At 43.0% G+C, this 22,495-nt stretch overlaps 1 protein-coding gene across 1 annotated transcript in view; it reads left to right on the forward strand.

The window, feature by feature from the left end:
- The window catches only part of DNAH11 (dynein axonemal heavy chain 11), a 337,309-nt gene that overhangs the window by 109,352 nt on the left and 205,462 nt on the right, over positions 1-22,495 (forward strand). The window contains exons 35-41 of the mRNA XM_019508567.1: positions 3,494-3,610; positions 8,864-9,002; positions 11,690-11,782; positions 11,933-12,127; positions 19,387-19,464; positions 20,489-20,621; positions 21,262-21,389. Coding sequence (XP_019364112.1) covers positions 3,494-3,610; positions 8,864-9,002; positions 11,690-11,782; positions 11,933-12,127; positions 19,387-19,464; positions 20,489-20,621; positions 21,262-21,389 — 883 coding nt within the window. The remainder of the gene's footprint in view (positions 1-3,493; positions 3,611-8,863; positions 9,003-11,689; positions 11,783-11,932; positions 12,128-19,386; positions 19,465-20,488; positions 20,622-21,261; positions 21,390-22,495) is intronic.

Here is a 22,495-nt window from a genome sequence, read left to right on the forward strand (position 1 = left end):
CTGAGGGGGGTGCCTGGAGCCTGCTGCCCAGGGCCGTGGGGCTCCCAGTTCTGACATGAGACAGGGCAGGAGGGACTGTGGGAATTGCTCCCAGGGTGAACAGGTCCCAGCTACACACCAGTGACTCCAGCTGTGACCCTGGGAGGCTGCCCCAGGGGCTGAGCAAGATCTCATCTGCTGATGAGCCATGGGCTACCTGCTCAGTGCCTTAAAGGCAAGATCATGACTGCCTTGTCTCCCCTTTTAGCCACACCCGAGCCACGCAGATGCTAGAAATCAATTAGTTATCATTAATCAGTTCCATGGGGCCTTTGTCATAGTGTCAGTCAATCTAATGGGCCCTTGGCCCTGTTCCACATCACTCTCAACCCTTCCCTGGGCTCTCTAGCCCTGTCCATCTTAGCCCTTTCTTGGCTTCTGGGCTCCTTCTAGCCCAGTGGTTCCCAAACTGTGGGTCACAACTCCATATGGGATCACAACATCAGCGGATGGTATTGTGATAAACATGCCCCCTGAGATTTCTGCACCCACAATGGGGTTTGGGGTTGCAACCAGGCCAGACCAGCTCCCAGCAGGAGCCACCTCTATGGCCCAGCAGATAGGACCCATTGTGGGAGCAAGGAGCCAATAGGAGCCAAGGTGTGAGGCATGACAGCAGCAGTTGCACGGAGTTGGGCCCATGCTGCTGCTGGGTGAACAGGGGCTGCCTCAGTTTGGCAGCCATGGTGGCATGGCATGGCTCCCCCTCCCTCCCATGCGTGGTCCTGCCCACTGGGCTACAGAGCCCCCATGGGGAGGGCAGCAGGGCGTGGACCCTGTAGTGGGCAGCCTTCATCCTCCCCCCTTCACAGGCTCTGCTTCAGCAGTGCTGCCCATGAGCAGGGGAAGGGGAGGCAGAAGTCAGGCTCTGCACTTTGCTCCAGCTGCAGCAGCTGCCGCCTCGCAAGTGGCAGCTTGGGCTTGGGTGCTGCTGGGTGGGGGAGGAGAGGGGAGGGCAGGGGGCTGTGGGCCCTGGCCGTGGGGTGCCTGGGGGGGGAGGGGAAGAAGGGAGTGAGGGGCACCAGCAGAGCCAGGGAGCTTGGGTGAGGGGCACCTGGGGTTGTGGGGGGCTGTGGGTTAGGAATGAGGGACATGCTGGGGAAATGGGGTCATGCTGAGGAAACATTTGGGAAGCACTGCCCTAGCCCCTTCCCTGCAGGGCTGGGCTCTCTAGTCCCATCTATCTCAGCCCCTCCCTGAGCCCTGGACTCTCTAGCCCCTTCCCTGCCCCCACCTCTCTGTAGCCCTGTTCATCTTGGCCCCTTCCTGGGCACTGGGCTCTTTAGCCTCTTCTTTCCCCTGCTCACAAGCTCTGGCCCTGCTCCCGGGCCTGTTTGGCCCTCCATCTCCCCATAGTTCCCCCTTAACCACCAGTTGCTGGGACCTCCACCTCTCCCTAGTCTATGCAGTTTAGTCAAACCTGGCTAGGCTGAACTGGTTTGTAACTGGACAGACATTCTCTCTGGATTGAGAAAATTCAGGCACGTGCTTGCAGTGGCTTAGGTTAGAAGCTAGGGAGTGCTAGAGCAGCCCTCCCTTCCCTTCCATAGTACTGCACTGAGGTGGGATGTGGCCGTGCCGTGGAAGAACCTCCGACTAGGGAGGTATGCCTTCACCATCCCAGGCTTTTCTGTGCTGGCTGCTCAAGATGTGGGAGTATTGCCAGACCCCAGCTAGCACTCTGAGGCAAAGGGGTGGAGGGGGGTGCAATGCATGCATCTGTTGTTTTCAATCTCCCTCCCCCTGCTTCTTTATACTTTCAGCAGCAAACTGACAGGTGAGCAAGCCAGCAGGGAACAGTGTTTATCACCGTATTACCTAAACAATAGCTTCTCTCTATTAATTCAAACTCTTCTTAAACACCTTAACAGCTGACCTGTTGATTAGCCCCAAAAAGCCCTAAGCAATCGCTGTTCTGACCACTCCCATGTCCCAGTGACATTGGAGACAAGCGCACACAGATACCTCTTGGCATTAGCTAGCATACCGTAATCCTAGGGTCTGTGGGGCTGGGGTCTGTGCTGTGGGAGATAGGGGGAGAAAGGGAGGGCAGGAGGAAGCCAGGCAGACCCTGCTGTACCTGCAGTCTCTTCCAAAGCCCCAGCCAGGGAGCAGAGAGGAGGGATCATCCCTGCTGTGGAGCAGAGAGCCCTGCCCAGCCCAGAGAGCATGCTGGGAGAGTCTGGCTTATCTTAAAGCAGCAATGGGTCTGGGACAGACATTGCATAAGCCAATCAGTTAAACCTAAACAGAGTCAAATCAGTTAAGTCTGATACTACATTCGACCAGGTTTATCTCAGACTGGTTTCAGCCATTTTCAAACTGGCTTATGTACACTGAACATCTGTTCTGTTACAGGTTTAAACCAGTTTCTGGTCACTTAAACTGGTTTATGTGTAATGTCTGTCCCTAGCCTTGGTGTCCATCAGGAGTCTCTCTCTTAGCCTGCTCAGGAGCTCCTCTTACATCAGCCTCAAGGCCCAAGCTGCTTGTCTAGCTTGGGACCTGGGCTTATGTACACTCTAAGCTTGGTCCCTTGCTGGTCAAGTGACTCCCCTGATCAGGGTTTGAATTACACTTTCACTCTTGGGGTCGTCTGCAAAAAAAGTTGGGCTGTGCATTATGGTGCCTTAATAAAATCAGAGACCCCCCAGGTTAAGATTTTCAAATCCTATGGGGGGCTCTTGTCTTTTATGGGGGGGTCTCAACTCCCCTGAGCTCCTCCGTAATTTGAACCCTGCCCCTGATTGCTGCCTGAGATTTCTCAGCAGCCTTTCCCCCTCTTTAAGTAACAAATGCCCTAAGCACCCAGTTAGTCTTTGAATCCTGCAGTGGTTTGAAACTTCCTTGAAAATCAATAGTAGAGAGTGTGTGTGTGTGTGTGTGTGTGTGTGTGTGATATGCATATAAATAAGTCAATGTGATATGCACTTTCCCTCAAAATTTAAAAATAGAACACCAATACTATGGATGAAATCCTGGCCCTCTTGAAATCAGTATCTTACCATTGACTTTGCAGGGCAAACATTTGGCCCTTTTGTTGAATTATTGTGTACCATAGAGCAGAACCGTATAGTAATTATTTTCATGCATCTATTTAATTTAATATAACTAGTGTGGTTTTTCATCAGCTGACTATTTACCCATATTTCTTTGTCTTATTATTTTTCTCTAGATCGGCAAGAATCATGGCAAGCTCTACTACCTGTATTTTTTTAGTTAGATTTTATTCTACGCATTTTAGAAGCAACTGTTCCTTCTTTTTTTCTTCTTTTCTCCTGAATCATACAATTAGGCCTCCATTCCAAATACAGTTCTGATGTATGATGCCATCTTCTTCATACTTATAATGCATTCTTTAGGATTTTTTTTTTTAAGTAGGAAAAAAATTGTATAATTTAATTAAATTGTGGTATTGCAGCAAGTTCCTTACATCATATCTTTGCTATGACAGGATTTTATTCTTTGGAGAAAACATTGCATTGAAACCATCTGTTGGAATATTTATCACCATGAACCCGGGATATGCTGGTAGAACAGAACTACCTGAAAATCTCAAAGCTCTGTTCAGGCAAGTGTACAGTAGATTAGCATTTAGAGCACCCATGCCACCTAATGTCACTAGCCTAGTTTGCAGTGTAAGCCCATTTGTTCTTGCTTTAGAGTTTGTGTAAAAAGATTGAGCTCACTTATTATAATACAAGCTACTAAAACGCATGCAGTTGCTATCAGAAGAGGTTCTTTCTGGTTTTTTTTAACATTTACATACAACTTTAAATTAGATTTACTGTATTTCAGAGTGTGGGGATCCAATCCCAAATCATGGGAGTGTACAAGGATACCCCTGTGTCATAAGTATACACAATAATTTTATGTAGTAATTTGTTCAGGTGAGTTAATATGACAAATTGACAACCTCTAGATTGGTGTAGCCACCCATATCTTCAATAGATGTAGGCATCCACATGCACATAAGCATTTCATATGCTGTAATTGAAAAGGTGGCCTTCATTATAGTTGATGAACTGGGCAGGGGTTGCTGAGCACACCTGAATCAGAAGCACCATAAACATTTATTTTGTGGCTTTTTAGGACAACCCATTATTTTTCTTAGAAGACATATTTCATTTACATCATACTGCCTGTCTGTCAAAGAAGAGTATTACAATTTAAAAAGTGTAAATCTGACCTTTTGCTTGCTTATTATCATTTTTAAAATCTCCCTTTACATTTTGCCCCGATCACTTTCACTGGTGGTATTTGCAAAACTGTATGACAGTAGAGTTACAAGAATTAAATATCCTCAGCATAAGCAGGTGCTCTTCTACTGTAATCAATCAAATATCATTTATGCCAACAGTGTATTTGATCCTAAAATAAGAGTTCGGAATTATCAGAAAACCGTAGGGTTAAAAAGGACTGATGAGTCATCTAATTCAATCCCCTGCACAGATCCAGGATTTACTGTTCCTAAAACATCCAAGACAGATGCTTATCCACCACTTTCTTGAAAGTTTCCAGTGAAGGAAACTTCTCAACTGTCCTAGGGACTTGTTACATTGTCTCTACTATATATATACATAAGATGTTTCTTCTGAGATGTAATCTAAATTTACTTAGTGAAGTGGTACTTGCTCAAATACATGTCATATCTGAACCAGAATTTTCCCTCCTTGAATTGGTTTAATATATACTGTAATTATCTGAATACAAGATAAGGTTCCCTACCCCATTGGCATGGGGGCAAAATGCTTCTCATCTTATAACCTATAATTGCATATGAGGAAACCTCATTAAATACATTGTCTGTCACTAAGCAGGATGGGCTCAGCAATGGAAATCAACTATGAAGTTGATTAAATGAAACCAACACCAAGTATGACTATAAAACATGTGGGCCATATTGGGCAAATGTGTTGATGGGAACCTACCACAAGGATAGATAAGAGCAGCCTATCTGAGTAAGAAAAATGTTAGTGCCTATTGTATTCAGCCTCCCTCAGTGCCAACTCCTTTGCAAGTCATGGTAAGCCACTACATTTCATACATTTTTACTTCTTCCAGTCCTACAGCTGAGCTGAGCCTTTTTTTCCCATTTCCAATGATTCGTGTTTCTTCACCAGTCTTAAATGCCAGAACAAGATCCCAAACAGTTCACCCAGAATCCCTCTGTCACCCCCTCTGTCAGCCTGTCACCTATGATTAGTGTGTCCCCACCTTCTGTGAGGTAAAGCCAGACCAGGTTGCCCTGCACCTCATTTGCATATAGATTTTTAGAGGATTGCAGGGCTAGTGACAAGAACACCCAGTTTCAGTCATGAGTGGGGAACTAATTAGCACATGGATCCTTTGTGTGAGGAACACATGCACACAGACTGACCAGTGTTGAGCTGTGGGGTCATTATGGCTTGAAATCCTATTGACTCTGTTTGGGCTCAGTCCAATGAACTATATGGTAGATCATGAGCCTTTTGGCTTTGGACAAATATCTTGCATAGTTTTTACTACTATGTATAAGTAGAAGCCAAAGTGGTGCTTAACAGTGTGTTTATGGAGCACCTATGCTAAAACTTGCAGCAATTAAAAAAAAAAAAAAAAAAGGTAACATGCATCAATTCTGGATGAACTAAGCATATGATTACTACAGCTGTGTTTAATTACAAGGTCATTGTTTTCAAATTTGCTTCACACATTTCCATGTGCTTAGGGAGAGAAGGGTCTCAGTAAGGAGAAGGGGAAGGGGCTGCTGGGAAAAGCAGTTGGAGCGGGGGGGAGGGAAGCAGAGGGCAAAGGGATTATCTGACTAGGGCTGTGCGAAATGGCTGTGTTTTGATTTGGTTTCAGATTCGGCTGTTTCGGAGGACAGCAATTCACTCCACAGGGAACAGAGATCTGGGGCAGCACAGGGTAGACGGTGGCAGGGAGGAGACCCCCAAGTGGATCCCTACTTCCTGCAGAGCCAGGTCATGCGGCAGGGTTTGCCCAGCCTCCGGTTCGATCCCCCAGTTCTCTGATCATTCCCCCATCTCCCCAGATCTGCACACTGGGTTTCAGCAGGCTGCCGCTACAAGCTGGGGCCAGTGGCAGCACCACAGTCTTCCTGGTGCTCGGCACACCCCGTGTCAAGCAGCTGTTGCTGGCCCCAGCCTGCAGCAGCACCCTGCTGAAACCCTGCACACAGATCAGGGTCCCACACCCCCCGGGAAGAGTTGGAGAAATTATCAGAGAGCTGGGGAATCAAACCAGGAGCTAGACGTCAATATCAGAGCAGTCCTTCCCCACCTCTTTCCCCTCCCTGTTAGTTTTTGTCTCATTGCAAGCCCAGCTCCGAAATTCCAAAATTATCTGAATTCTCCTTCTGATTCATTTCAGAGTTGTTTCAGAGCTTTCCATTTCGATTCAGATTCAGTGTTTTGGGTGTTGAAACAGCCCGAAACAAATCTGAAATGAAAGAGCTGCTGAAATTTGGCACAGCCCTATATCTGACCCCCCAGATTTCTTTTCCCTGCTGTAATGTTGAACAAATTCAAGGCAAACCTCCAATAATTAGATTCTATACCTGGCAAATTATAACGTTTTTGAAAATTTTCCATATATAAAATCTAATTATTGGGGGGTCATCTTATAATCAAAGCTATCTTCTATTCATGTAAACATGGTATATCAGAGGGTGGGGTGACAACTTGCAGAATCTCACAGCAAAGTACAGTGGCTGCAGCAGGGAAAAACACAAAGTATAAACCACTCAGTTTTAAGAACAAAGTTGATGTTAGTTTTATAGTAAAGAAGCCATTGCTATATACAACATTAAGTTAATGTTATTTTCCAGCCAAGTGATGGCTAAATTTGCCCCAAAGGCATATATATCACATTAGGTAGGATAACTGTTTTTAAAGATGAATCTTCGTGTTTTAAGACACAAATCATTAATGGAGAACAGGGAGAAATTTTCCCTATGGAAGGGTCATTTGATAACTGCCCTCTTCATGGTTTCTTGCACTTCCTTTGAATCACTTGGTGCTGACCCCCATTGGAGAAGTATCTGGATTGTATGAACTACTGCTCCAACATTGCAGTTCTCCTTCATGATTATTAATGGGAGCAGATGTTTTCAAATTGAAATCACACTATCTGTTAGTCTATAGTCAATCCTGTGGAAAAAATTAAGAACTTTCACTTTATCATACTGCTCAACTAGTGTCTTTATGAGATGTCTCTTTGTCCCCATCTCCATTTTTTAGTTTCTTTTTTGGTTTTGTTAACTAAGAGGTATTTTAATTAATACTATTTTAATGGGTAGATGGCTCATGATTCTGTTTTCTGTTTTAAAAAAGAAGAATGATTTTTCAAACCTATACAGTCTTCCAGGAGGAGAATATGCTTCTAAAAAAGCAAATCCAAAATGGTGAATATCTGTACAGAGTGGTGATAATTTGAGCTCCCCATATGCAGTGTGTCTTGCCGTAACTGGTGTGGTGGGTCAGTAGGGGATACTCCTGTGCTGAGCCACCCACCTCACTGTGCCTGACCACCTTCCAAGCTCCAAGTGCCTCCCTGGGGGTGCCTAACATCCAGCTGACCCCCTTCCTGGAGCCCACCTGCAAGCCTGGGGTAACACTACCACCACCCAGAGTCTGGACTTATCTGGGACATGTGCCCTCTGGGAAACACAAGCCTAGCAGTCCTTGAGGGTACTTGACCCACTGCAAGAATTTGGGGTCCCTCCCTCAGTCTGAAGTACAAATAGTGGCCTCCCTTAGTCAGCCGAACCAAGGGGACCCCAAAGCATATTCCAGACCCTCTCCCAATAAGTCTCCCATGTTAGGTACAAAAGAGAACATTATTTGTTACAAGGAGTAGGTTTGGAATAGGGTACAGGGTAGAGCAATATCAGAAATACCTTAGAGCAAACAGTGGCATGGTAGCCTTTGATCACACATCTGAGTCACTGCAAGCTATATATCTAGTTAGATCTCAGGTAACTTACAATTATCATTCAGAGGCAGGTGGAGATTCCCTCTGGAGGCAAACAGTTCATTGATCATGAGTTTCGAGAGAGAGAGTTTCAGATCATCCAGCTTCTCTGAGAGTTCTCATCATGGCTACTGCCCCTCCTCCAGGGCAGTACTTCACTTATATAACCCTTATGACCCCATTTACCTGATCTAATGAAGGCCAGCAACTGTTGGCTGTCAGCCAAGCAATTTGAAATGCATCACTTGTTGCCAGGTAGACTGGCAGGGTCTTTAACCCCCTCCCAGTCATGTTGGCATTGCTTAGTACAATAGGGAGTTTAAGCCCCCCACCCAGGTATGTGATGCCAGTCATGTAAGCAGAGGGAGCAGGTTTCCCTCCTCCCTCAGGAATGTATGCAGCTCAGGTTACAACTCAGGGTTACCTGAAGCAGATGGGACTAGAGGAGTCTGCCCTCTGCAGTGACCGTGGTAACCAAATTGTCAGATAACAGAGTTTGGGGAGAGACAGAGATGGTATTCTGCCACAACTGCCAGTCCATCACATTAAGTGACAGTGCCAGATATTGTTCCTATGTGCTGGCACTGAGGCCTTCCAGTATTTGACTTGAAAGCCCTGCACTTTTCAGCTGTCTCTTTTGTATATAGCGATGTTACTGAATCCTAATAATCAACAGTGCCTAATTAGCCATTTTTACTTTGAAGTAGAGTTCTTGTTAGCTCTGACTGACACCCTTAATTGTAACTCTCTTGAGCTCTGTTTAAAAATGTTTGTACACATCAGTCACTTGCTTTAGGTGACTTGTTCTTACCATGCCTAAATACTAATCTTTGCATTTGGGCTTTTTTAGACCTTGTGCCATGGTTGTCCCTGACATTGAGCTGATCTGTGAAATTATGTTGGTTGCTGAGGGTTTTATTGATGCACGCTTGTTGGCCAGGAAGTTTATTACCTTGTATACTCTCTGCAGGGAACTGCTTTCTAAACAGGTGAGGGTCTGTTTTGGGCTTTGGGGTTTAATATATGTTAATTAACATCAAATACTCGAAAATAGGGATACTGACCAGTCTAATTTTCATAAGGCTTTTCTTGTAATTTTCACATGTTTTAACAAAAAAGATATGTATGGTCACTTAATCTGATGTCTAGTTAAATGGATCTAATAATTTAAAATAGTGCCACTAGGCATTCAGAAGGAAGTGCCTTTTTAACTTACTATATTTGTGATGTGTTATATTTTTAACATATAATTGTGCATTAACTGTTAAGTACCTACTGCAGCTGAATTAAAACATGCTAGTATACTGCATTCACACTAGGAATAATAGGCAAATGAGAGGAAAAAATTTAAGTATGTAGACAAACAGGAATTTGATTATTTGACTCTCTCTGCTTGGATGCTACATAAATACTGTAAAGGATAGTTTGATGCTTAGAAATATATTATTGCTATTTATATAGCAAATGTTATTGGGAAGAATGCTTATGCATTTTTCTTACAAAAAAACTATTTTAAGATTTAGAGGATCTGCTTTTTTCCCTGGATTTGTACTAATTATTTCTTTCCAAAGATGTAACTATTTGCTTGTAAATATAGTTTTAACATTGATTTTTATTAGTAGAATAAAAACAGTAGTAGTAGTAGTAGTAATAGTAGTAGTAGTCAGAACACCCCTCAGCCTCTACCCAATTACAAATAAAACCATTATATTTTAACTTCATTGTTGTCTCCTCTACTAAATTTGCCAAAATTCACCTATCGCATATTTAAAACATAGCTAGATTTGATTTCTTTGAAATCTTTTGTTGGCATGTGCTTACTAGGGAATGGTGTCTGAGAACAGGACTGGAAGATAGGAAATTTTGGCTCTAATTCCTGCTGTGATGTAGGCTCATCTTATGAATTAAACCAACCATTCAACTAGACCTATTTGAAACTTGGGACTTTCTGTTAAGAAAATTCCAGTATTTTTTTTTTTTCAGTGTTCATCCCAGGGAACAAGAGGGCATCTCAGAAAGTCCACTAAAGTGAAGTAGGGAGTCTACAAAACCTCAAGGGCCCTGGTTCCAGCCAGGGTTTCCAAGGCAGGTAGATACCCAGCTGCTTAACATGGAACCTGGGAGCCCTGAAAAACCCAAGGTTTCCAGGCCCTGAGCCTATAACAGGAAGTCCAGAAGCCCTGAGGGCCAAAGCTCAGGTCATCCAGGTTCTCTACTGGAGAGCGAGGCACATGGACAGGGGAGCCCTAGCTCAAGTTTGGGTTCTGAAGGCCACCAGACTCATAGCTCTTTACCAGATGTCCTGAGATCCTTGAGTCCAGCTCTTCAGCAGTCTGTGTAACATGGCTGAAGCTCTAGTCCTTCGATGCCTAGCTTGAAGAACACCAGTGAGCTCAAGAAACCAGGCAGGATTCTGATGGATCTTTCACTGAGTTTAAGCACAAGTTCTTGAACAGCGAGATGTTTACATGAAACATTTGACTTCAGTGAACATCGAATGAACTTCAATCATTCTTTTTTTTAGTCTGAACATTTCTTACCAACTCTCTGCCTAATCTGTGTACCAGCTCCTCCATAACTCTAAAATACAAATGCAAATATACACTACTAATAATTGTCCCCTTGAGTACCACAGATGTTCTTGTGAAGTTAGTTTAATGGTGTAAGATGTAAATTATTTTAAAGGGATGATTAGTATTAATTTTGTTGTTTCTCTCTGAAAGTTACTCTGGACAGTTGGCTCATTCTTGCAGTATGTCATTGTTAGATCTCTCTCACCCTTTTTAATTTGTACTATACTAAGGCCCGATTATTTTGCAACTGCTTGTTGGGTTTGTCATTTGATATAACCAACTAGGATATATTTCTAGGACACTCACAGTGTGATTAAAGTTGTTACTAATTTGTGTAACTATGTCTGAACTAACTTTAAACTAACTAGCCCAAAATTGTGATCCAGGGCTCCCCTTGCACCATCAATATGTTAGAATCAGGGATCATATCCTGATGACACAATCACACCTCCTGTCATGCATACATAGAAAGTGTGAATTTGGGGATCACACATTGGATCCCATCCCGTCTTTAATTGAATGTCTGCCAAGAGGCCATAGGGTCAGTTGTTTGATATGCAATGGGCACCCTAGAACCACTTAAGTGACTTGTATGTCATAAAAGGGGGCAGATACACTGTATCCTCCCTCAGCATTATATTAAGGGAGTGAGGTCAACTCCTTAAATCCGTTCCTTCATTTGTCATGTGTTTGCTTGTATGTCCTAATAAGTGAGTTTGTGCCATTACCTTCACTGTAGTCATGATTTCACCTTCAGTTTTATACTTTTATGACTCTTACTGTCTTTCATTACAAGAATTTAATCGAGAAATTGCATTCAAAATGGCTTTAAAATTTTCAGAAAGAAACATTTTAACACTACTAGTGTCAGCATTGACTTTGAATCCTCTGATGACATTTCACCATGCAAAAAGGGAACAAAACTGTAGAATCTTTTTTTTTTTTTTAAAGAAAAAGACAAGAATTCTTTTGGGTGATTATGTTTTACTGGACCATGTGCATAGTTGGGATGAAGTTAGCCAAGCTTTCAAATGCGAGGCATTCCTTCATCAGGTACCTTGCATTTGCAAGCTTGGGTAACTAAAATGCGCTCCTTTTTCCAGGACCATTATGACTGGGGACTTCGTGCTGTTAAATCAGTTTTGGTAGTTGCTGGCTCACTGAGACGAGGGGACAAGACTAGACCTGAGGATCAGGTAGGTACCTCATTTTAAATGTAAATATGTACAGTGAATGGTAGGAGCTTCCACCATTTGGTCTCTGAATAAAGACAGAATCTTCAAAAGAGAGGAAGTATTTAAAGCCCTAACTGATATGATAATGTGTAATTTATCATCCTTTTCCAGGTACTTATGCGAGCCTTAAGAGACTTTAACTTGCCTAAAATAGTGACAGATGATATCCCAATTTTCATGGGCCTGATCAGTGACCTGTTTCCAGCTCTGGATGTTCCGAGGAAGAGGGACCTACAATTTGAACAGATGGTTAAGCAGTCTACCCTGGAGCTTCACTTGCAGCCTGAGGAGAGCTTTATTCTCAAAGTAAAAGAATCCATTGCTTTTAATTACCTCCCTTAAGAGTTTCAATCAAAATAATTGCAAGTGAATTGTGTTAGACATGAAGGTTAACTTACAGCACCTTGTAGTGTTCCTCAGGTGTGCTGAAAGTCAAGGGATTTCAAAGACATTTTGTCAAAACAACATACTGCAGTTTAAGATGAAAAAAACGAGCATTGTGAATAAGTAATATATTCCGGGTTTTTGGAAACATAGAAATGTCTCTCTTTCTCTCGCTCTCAAACTTCTTCCCAGCATCCAAGGTTTTCTTTACTGTATAATAGCTTTCCAGTACTAACACTTTAACACCACCAACTACAATTTTAGTATTATTATTATTTGAAGTACATTATGTGGTATTTATTTTAGGTAAGACTCACTGAATGACATTGATATGTAATGCAGTAGGAATATGTGAAAGGGAGGACAAGGTTTATATAAGTAAGATCATGCGGTTAGGTAGGTTAGTATTGTCCCTGTTCCATGGTCAGCTATGGGGTTCATATACCTTATTTTGTATAAGATGCATGTATGCTCTTTGTAATTGTGTACTATAAAGACCTCCTATTTGCAGCAGGAGTTTGCCATTTAGTAAGAGACTTCCATGAAGCTGAAGGAAGTGCTTTTTGTTTCTTGTGAAATTCTACTGAGGTTTGGCTGCAGTACTGCCAAATCTTGAAAGCAGAAATTCACCAGATATTACCTCAAAAAGTCATTAGATGTCATTAGGAAGATCTAAAGTTGGAAAAAATGTCAGTAGAAAATTTACTAAATATTAAGATAGTAAAATGATAACAAGAGCCTTAATGTATACATTTTGTTGCTAGGAACACCAAAAAGCTACTAGATCTAGAGACAAAATTGCAAACTTGCTAACACTACTTGGCCAAAATATAGCATTAAAAATCAAAGTTTCCCTTTCTGCTTTGGAAAGTTCCATGATTTTGGCAGGATCCAAGGCCAGATTCATACTACCACTGCCAAAGCAAGGCAAACATGTGTTATAGTGGTAATCCTACAGAGTTGCTAGATCATCTGTAGCAAGGACTAGAAAATGAGAATAGAGCTAAGCTGGGGTCCTTATGCTATAAATCCTCAATTTGGGCCCAGAAAGCTCCTTCTTCCACCTCAGTGCTTTCCAAATTCCTAAGCTAAATACAGACAGCCTGAGCCTGAACTGATTTAGTCTTTGCAGGTTAGTCTAAGATGCAGAGATTAAACTGAGAAACAACTAGACAGACATTCACTTTTGATTCAGGAAATGCAGCCACATACCTGCATGTAGCCAGCATGAGCTCTGTGTGTTGGTTCCTGCTGCTTCTCAGGTCTCTGGGATTTGCAGTCCACAATCACAGCCACAGGATTCTGCAGGGTTGCTCATCACTTCCTCTTCCTGCTTCCAGGTGCCTCTGGGATTTGGCATCCACAGTCACAGTTGACAAATGTCCACAGTCGCAGTACATTTTTAGCAGGGCTGGGCAGCTCTGTACTTGGGGGAAGAAAAATTTAACCCCCTTCCCTGGCCCCAGACTACTGGGGGTTTTCCTGGTGGAGTAAGTCGCTGTTGCTTCTCTACTGGAGCAGACAGCATGGCTCAGCACAGGGCTGGAAAGCATGCTGGGGGACTCTGATTTAACTTGAACAGGAAAGGGTCTGGAACAGAAATTTCATAAACCAGTTTGACCCAAATCAGTTAAGTCTGATACTACATTCAGCCAGGTTTATCTTAAACCAGTATCAGCCATTCTGGAGCTGGTTTATGTGCACTGAACTTCTGTTCTGTTACAGGTTTAAACCAGTTTATGATGACTTAAGATAATGTAATTTCTGTTCCTAGGCCTAGGGGGGGAAAGAGGGATGGGTACTGTTTCATCAACCACATCCCACACCCAATACCTGAAGCCATAAGGATTGGCATTCCCCTCCACTTCAAAAATTTCTTGGAGCAGGAGATCCCCATCTCCTGTGGTCAGACGAGAACTGAGCTAGACTAAGTTAGGTTTCTTCCTTTTCTTAGTCAGCACATATCCAAAATTGCTTTATCCTTCTACTAGCTGTAGTTTTTCTTATTTTGGAGCCTGGACAAGTTGTGGTGTGTGGTGTAATGCTAAAGGTTCATGGTTCAAACTTTATTGATGGTGCATGATTGAAGAGCAGGGCACGTTATATTTTGTTTTTACCTTTTTTGGCTATGGACAGAAGTTGCACATAAACCAGTTTAAGTGATCAGAAACTGGCTTAAACCTGGAACAGAACAGAAGCTCAGTGCACATAAACCAGTTTAAAAATGGCTGAAACTCATTTAAGATAAACCTGGTTGAATGTAGTATCAGACTTAACTCCTTTGGTTCAAACTGGTTTCTGAAATTCTGTCCCAAACCCCTTCCTGGTTCAAGTTAAATCACAGTCTCCCAGCATCCTAGCATTTTACAGCCCTGGGGTGGGCAGAGCTGATCCTGCTTCTCTGCTCCCTAGCTGCAGCAATGAGAGCTGGCTGACAAGGTAGGGGGGCAAGCCCAGCTCAGTGAGGGCTGGCTGACAAGGCGGGAGTGGGGAGGGCAAGCCCAGCTGGGGAAGCAACCCAGTCTGCAGAGGGACAGCTGTGCCCCCGCACTCCTCCCCAGACAAACCCTGGCTGGGGGCTGGGGTCAGGGAGGGCGGCTAAACTGACCTCCCCCTACTCAAACTTACTGCTGGCTGCAACTGTGAACTACAAATCCCAGAGACACCTGGAAGCAGGAAGAGGAAGTGATGAACAACCTTGCAGAGTCCTGCTGCTGTAATTCTGGACTACAAATCCCAGAGACCTCAGGGACAGCAGAAAGAAGTGAACACACAGCCAGAGAGCTGTGCTCTAGTGTGCTTTGGCCTCTGGCCTGAGCTGCATTTTGCTGCATTTCCTATATCAAAGGTAAATGTTTGTTCACTGCTGTTTCAATATCATCTGTGCATTTTAGACTAACCAGCAAAAACTGAATCAGTTCAGGCTTTTTGACTGTCTGTACCTAGCCCAGATGTATATAAGATGAAGGACAGGCATTTTGGCAGGTATGCACAAATTAGGTCCACACTCTCCCTGAGTGCCACTGTTATCCTTTTTCTCTGCCCAGTTTGGTGCTCTGCTTTCTGTTCCCTATTTTGTGCTCCTTGCCTGATTTTCTGCTCTGCCTTTTGCTTCTTGACTTACTTGCTACTATGCTGCCTGTCCCCTCCCTGATCTGTTGTGTGCAGCATTTTTGCTGTAGGTTGGCCACTCCGATATAACATATTACACAAAACCGACATTAAAGTAATGCTATTAAGGTCAAAACATCCAGCATTCAAAAGTTAGGGAAAGTTGGATTTATGATTCCCTGTGCCAGGAGCATCGTGGTTCACACTGTAGATCTCTGATCACGTATTGCTTATTCTGGAAGGCATCCCCTTGATTTAATTCAAAGGATGAATGCAAAAAAGTAGTTAGACTTAGTAACACAAGCATTGCCTACTTTTTAAGTGCTTGACTTTCCCACCTAAATACGTTCTTTTAACACTTTTTTTGGTTTTCAAAAAAATAGAAAGTGTGTCTGATACAAAAGCTATAAAGGGTAAGCTGAGATATTGTTTGGGGAGTTCTTATTCTGTTGGAGTTTAATATCCTATTGTTTTTATAAGTTATTTGTTTTGGTCTCCTGTTCTTTCTCATGTTTTATAAGTTTATTTTCTACTCTTCTAGAATCATCCTGAGCCATGTTTGGGAAGGGCAGCTTATAAATCAAATTAATTAATTAAGGTAGCAAAGTGAAGCACTCAAAGGTTTGGAAATATTAGTACTGTACTAAGGTTGTCTCTGCAAACTTAATTTGGTCCCCTACTGCATATATATTATGATGCAGTCTTTAATGACATTTATATACTGTTCTTCCATAGGATTCTTTCACAGGATCAGTGCACAGGACAAAGCTCACTTAATGAGGAGCTATTCAATGTTTTGTTTTATTTTCATTGTTCAATATATAGCTCCATGCCCTATTTACCACACTATTCAAACTGTGCCTGAAAGCCAGAATTATTAATTTCCTCACGGGCTTTTCATGGCATATATCACTATAGTATAAGTGCTTCCCAAACATTAATTGTATTTTTACTGCACCCCTGTGAAATAGGATGGCCATTATGCAGATGGTTGGGAGACAAAGATTAAGGTCAAAAGTACCCATTTATTTTGGGTGCCCAATTTGAAATACCAGTGACCAGATTGTATATGTTTAAATATACTTATTGATTTCAGTTGCAGCTTTGAATGCTCAGGACTGGGTGGGTGGGTCAAATTTACAGGGGAGATCAGGGGGGCAGAGCCCCCCATAAGAGATGAAAACACCCCTGTAAGATATGAAAATCATAATCAGGGGATCTCTGATCAGATTGCTTTTTCCAATGAATTGGTTTAATTATTTTGCAGACCCCCCCAAGAATCAAAGTGTTATTTGAACCCTGCTCAGGACTTCTACGGATTTGAGGGTATAATTTTGGGTACCCAGAAAATGAAGAATACCTTATACATGATTTTCCATGCAATATTTGGATTTAAGGGGCATGCATAACATAATGTAGGAACTTTTTTGGCAAAAGAAGGAATAGAACCTAATTCCTTGAGGATGGCATTCATCCCCCTTTAAACATGAGAAGATCCTTTCTCTTGCCAATTCCTCTTATAGATTCCTTCTTCCAGCACCTGCTCCCACTCAACAGGGATCACCACAGGGAAGCAGCAGAAGCAGGAAGAGAAAACCTGCTAACTGCCACCACTGTTCCTAGTGAAGAGCAGCACCCCACACAGCTACTTCCTGCAGCCTGTGGCTGGAGTGGTGTGGGAGTAGGCCTGTGGGCTCCCCTACGGTCAGGTCAGCCAGGGAGAACAGTGGTGATGTTGAAGGGGGATATGATTATAAAGATGTATTCACCAGATCTCTTCCTCTTACTGAGAGCTTAGTGTCGATGAAGTATCTTTGAGCACTCCTAGTGTTCTGCATTTTCAGTTTTTACTGAATTTCACTGGTAAATTACCAGATGTTTCTACTGATTTACATCCATTTTTCAATCCATTTTACTGATGTTTTACTGATTTACATCCGTTTTACTGATTTACATTCATTTTGTAAAAACAAATTGGGGTGGGGGGATGGTGGCAGTAGCTGTACATGGAACAGGGGGCGAGGGCAGAGGGTTGTGGGAGCTGCCAGGCAGAGGGTGGTGGGAGCCGCTGCCTGGGGACATGGGGCTCCCAGCACTGACCCCAGGTGGGGTAGATGGGGCTGTGGGAATTGCTCCATGGGTGGGTGGCTCCCAGCTGCACCTCGTGGTTCTGGCTGCAGCCCTGCCCTGGGTGCTGGGAGTTGAGCCCCACCGCGGGGGCAGGTAGGAGAGCCTGGCTCCGCTCCCTGTGGCAGGTGCTGCACCTGGCCGCTCCACACAGGCCTGCGGGACTGGAACTGATGCCTGGGGGCATGGGGCTCCTGGCTCTGACCCCAGGCAGGGCAGGAGGGGCTGGTACTGGGATCGGGCCCAATCCATCCTACCCCTGCATCTGGCCACGCGCCACTCCACCCTCCCCCCAAGCACTAGGGCAGCCTGGCAGCAGGCTGCTGCAGCAGGGGGGAGGGGCACAGCGCAGCCTGGCAGCCATGCCCAGGGCTGCAGCAGGAAGCAAAGTGGGGGGAGCTGTCAGCGGGTGCAGGGCATGGGGAGAGGCGCAGTTCTTGCTGCTACACATCCCCTAGGAGGGCTGTGGGCTGGGGGGCTGCACTGGGCTCTTCCTGGGGGGCACATGCTCCCAGATCTGCATGCAGGATGAGAGCAGGCTGCCACTGCTGGCTGGGGCTGGTGGCAACACTAGCCTCTACCCAGTGGTCAGGGTGGGCGGCAGCCTGCTCTTGTCCCGCATGCAGATCCAGGCGGCATGGGCCCCCCAGGAAGAACCCAGCGCGGCTTCGCAGGCCTCGCAGGGGGCATGTAGCAGCAAGAGCTGTGCCCCCCCCCACCCCGCACCACACACCCACTGACAGCTCACCCCACTTTGCTCCCTGCTGCAGCCCTGGGAGCAGCTGATGGGCTGCATCCCCCCCCCCAGCCCCTTCATTAGTCCCAGCCTCACTCCAGTCCCTCCCTCCCTCACTGTCATGGGAACGTATTATTGTTTCCCCTGATTTAAACCGATTTTTTTTTTTCTTTTCTTCCTTTTATCCCAATTTCAACCCGGTTTTTATGTTTGGAAGATAAACCCTAAAAAATATCCGCAATTTCTTTTTGAAAATAAAAACTGAAAATGTGGAATACTAAGAACTCCTAAACAAATAGTTGGCACTGTGACTCAAAATTTTTCAAAATTCTTTCCTCTACCCAGCATTGTCATCTCTTACTTGGATTCAATGCCAGCTCCTCTTAATCCAGGAGGTATTCTCATGAGCCACCTGGATGGCATGCCATCAGCATTTGAGTAAAGAATAGGTCGATACGTATGTCATCTCATTATTACTGGCACTTGAGTATATCTCATTGGAACAGTTTCCTCAGTGACTGTGTAATGATGCTGTATAGGACCAGAAAGAGAATCATTCCTTATTGACTTCAGAAGAGAAATATCTAGAGATGTAGATGCAGTTTTCCATCATTAATTGGTAGCTGTCTCCCACCAAGAAAAAGGCAAACAATTTGAATGGATTACTCTACCTCTTGCCACCTCTCTTTCAGTAGTATTTCATGGTTGATAATGTCAAGTGATTGGAAAAAGCTCAAAAGATAATTGTCTTGCTTATGAAAATCATTTATTTGTAAGCTGTGTAGACACATCCCTGTGCACGTGAACTTTTCTACAATAAAGGCAGGGTTCATTTTAAGTGGGATTGATTGCACTTCCTATTGTTAAGATTTCCTGACACTTCCTATTGTGAGACAGTATTCGCAATTATTTTCTCTTTGACAGTCTTTACCATTTGGGCTGAAATGTTTATATGATGATATATGTTCTAATTTGTTGGAGTAAATTCACTCATCCAGGAGAGTTTAGACTCTGCTTAATGCCTTAGGAGAGGAACACAGACTTCTTGGAGATATACATTTTAAAGTCATCTTGGAAGGCAGCAGTTCATTTTCCTGACTAAGGAAAAAGGTGGGAGGAAGATAATATGAGAGGTAATTAATGTTTTGGTGGTAAAAGAAGGACAGGAAAACAAAGCCCTGAACTGTGTACTATTTTTGTTTGGCAGGTGGTTCAGCTGGAAGAACTTCTGTCAGTGCGTCACTCAGTATTCGTGGTGGGAAATGCAGGCACAGGAAAGAGCAAGGTACGGTAGTGGCACATTTGCTTCCTTACCCTCTAAAGAATATTTTCTCAGTTCAGCGTTTTCTTCAGGCAGGGACATAAAACCATGCTGGCTGGGCATTCCCATCAAGAAATTGAAAGTGCAGTGAACAAACTTCCTATGTTAAAATATAGATCTATCCCCTTACATGTTACTCCCATTACCTGAAATGAAAATAATCACAGCACTGAATAGCAAATGTTTATATTTGACAAAATAAAATTATATTTGACAAGTAGTTCTGCATATATTTGTGTTTTGAGACTTGCAGTGGGATAGCATAATTATGCTCTTCAGAAGAAAGAGTAAAATCTACATTTCTTCAGTTCCCACTTTGGAAATGAGGAAATGTATGTTTTTAAGATTATACTTTTTACATTCCCGCTTCTAAATTTTGTCAACCATTATGTAACACCATGTTCAACTTTTTCCAATAAGAAATTTTTGGTAATATTTGGCATTGTTTTTCAGGAGGAAATGCCATGCTTTTCAGTAAGAAACTAAGACAGACTGCATGCCCTAGTTGTCACCATCTACTGCTGTCCCCATATACTCATGAGGATCTGCAGCCTGATGACATGCAGTGATTTCTCCAGATTGACTTTGGGTGTGCTTCTCATTTTAGTCACATCTCCAACAAAGATGGAAATTTAATCAGATTTCCTTAAGTGCTAGTTCAGAGGTTTAACTACAAGTCCATTCTCCTCAAAATCTTCCAGCGGACACTCCTTTTGACTGTTTTACTACAGTGCAATTTTCACAGGGATTGTCAGAATAGGATTCCCACTGGCCATCCTGCAAGAGTAAAGTTGGCGGGGAAGGGGGGGAGAGAGGAAGAGAAAACACAGGGAAAACATGTTCTACTGGCTGGGACTGGGTGTAGGGATTTGCAGTCTGAGAGTGTTTTGTTTGTTTAAAAGAAACAGCAAAGAAAGCAAAGCTTTTTGTTCTGATTGAAGTTCAGTGGCTAATTTACTGCTTAATTCTTTCTCTTTCTCCCCTTTAGGTTCTAAGAACTCTGAACCAAACATACATGAATATGAAACAAAAGCCCATTTGGAATGACTTAAACCCAAAAGCTGTCACCACTGATGAGCTATTTGGTTTTATACATCATGCTACTAGAGAATGGAAAGATGGCAAGTCACAGATGATGTTACTTTCAATCCTAAGATGTGTTTATTTCTCTACCAGGGAAACCCCAAAACATCACTGATTATAGGGGGAGAGGGCATAGACCTCAGCTCTATGAATATTTTGTACAAGGAGATTTGGGTGCAAGGCACTGCTGAGCTTGGATAGAGTAGAGTGATGCTCTCCTGTATGGATCTTCTGGCCAGTTCCAGGGCAGAACAGAGGAGTTGAAGGAGAGGACGTCACCAAACCTGAGCACTGCTGGAGTGGTCAACAGCCTTAAGGAGACGATTGCTTTTTCCACAGCCTTCCTGAAGCCTCATGCCCATAGCACATGTAGTTAGGATTGATGCATTGGAAAGGATGTTATGTTCAAAAAATATTATCATGAAGTCAAAACAGAAATTGGTCATTATTACTATAATCCATTTGTTTTTGCTGTATCAAGTACTCACTGAGCATATTTCAGCTTTAATTTGAACAGCCACTTAATAAGTCACCAGAAGGATGACCATGTTTGCAATGTTACAAAACTGGTTGTGTTTTTAATAATGCATTAATTTTTCAGGAGCCTTATTTGTTCCACAGTGTTGTTTGTCATTGAGGCACCAAATTCATTAGATTTTATTTAAACTTAATTTGAAGGTCTCTTATCATCTCTTCTGAGAGAGCAGGCTAGTATCACTCATGGTGGACCAAAATGGATTGTCTTAGATGGGGACATAGATCCTATGTGGATTGAGTCACTCAACACTGTTATGGATGATAACAAGGTGAGCAAAAGAAAAACTCTCACAGTGGTTTTTCTTCATCAGCCTTTTCACGTTTTCTTCATGATTTTATATTTTTTTCCATTGTAGCCTTTCAGTGTTTTCCTGTCATTCCTGGCTTTTCTTCCCTGTCCCCTTTTGTCTTCTGTATGGCTGATTCATGTGGTTAGCTTGGTAACAGCCTTATCTCTTCCTTACACAATACGGTATCATAGAGATGTTTTAAAGTCACTCTGTTTACAGTGTAAGCCTACATATGCCTCCAGTGTATGTACAGAGGGAGTTAAAAATGCATGCTGAGGTGTAAGGCTCTAAATGGCAGTTATAGTATTTTTTTCCTGGTTTCTTAATCATTGGAGCACATAGAATATCTTTTAATTCAAAAGTCTTCATCATCAGAAACTAAGCCTCACACTACTGCTTTAAGGAAAGTTAGCAATCTAACATTTTGCTTAGATAAGGAAAACTGCCATGCCAAGAATTTGTGATTTTCTGATTCAGTCATTAATAAACCCAGGAATAAGACCCAGACTTCTCACAGTCCTGTACTTTAATCACATGATTATTATAGTACAGCCTTCCTATGACAGTATTTGGCAGGCACAATACAACGTGATTAAATGCACTCAAACTTAATTTTGTAAACATTATTGCAGTTAAGTCCTTACCCCTAAACACCTTTTTTTAAATATTAGATAATGTACACAAATTATCTTACAGTTTAATATGTCTATGTGAATAGCAAGTTACCCTGGGTAACTATTACCTAAATTGAGAAAATATTATCCACACAGTAAAGTATCATAAATGTATATTTTCATATGCTTTAAAACAAAAGTTTTGGCCTTATAGCTTAGAAGAACTGTCATATCCAAATATATTCAGACTGTGTTGGGGGGTGTGGTATCGCTAATCCTTAAATCTAATCAGTATATAAAAACTCCAGGCCTATTCTTGATGCATGCTTGTTAGAATGTATGCTTTAAGTTGCGTTTTTTTCAATCCCTTATTGCTAATGTGTTTAGGTCCTGACCCTTGCCAGCAATGAACGTGTCCCTCTGACTCAATCCATGCGACTTCTTTTTGAGATACACCATTTAAGAACAGCT

The sequence above is a fragment of the Gavialis gangeticus genome, unplaced genomic scaffold (genome assembly GCF_001723915.1).
Source record: "Gavialis gangeticus isolate Ggan-Ray unplaced genomic scaffold, GavGan_comp1, whole genome shotgun sequence".
Lineage (NCBI taxonomy): Eukaryota > Metazoa > Chordata > Crocodylia > Gavialidae > Gavialis > Gavialis gangeticus.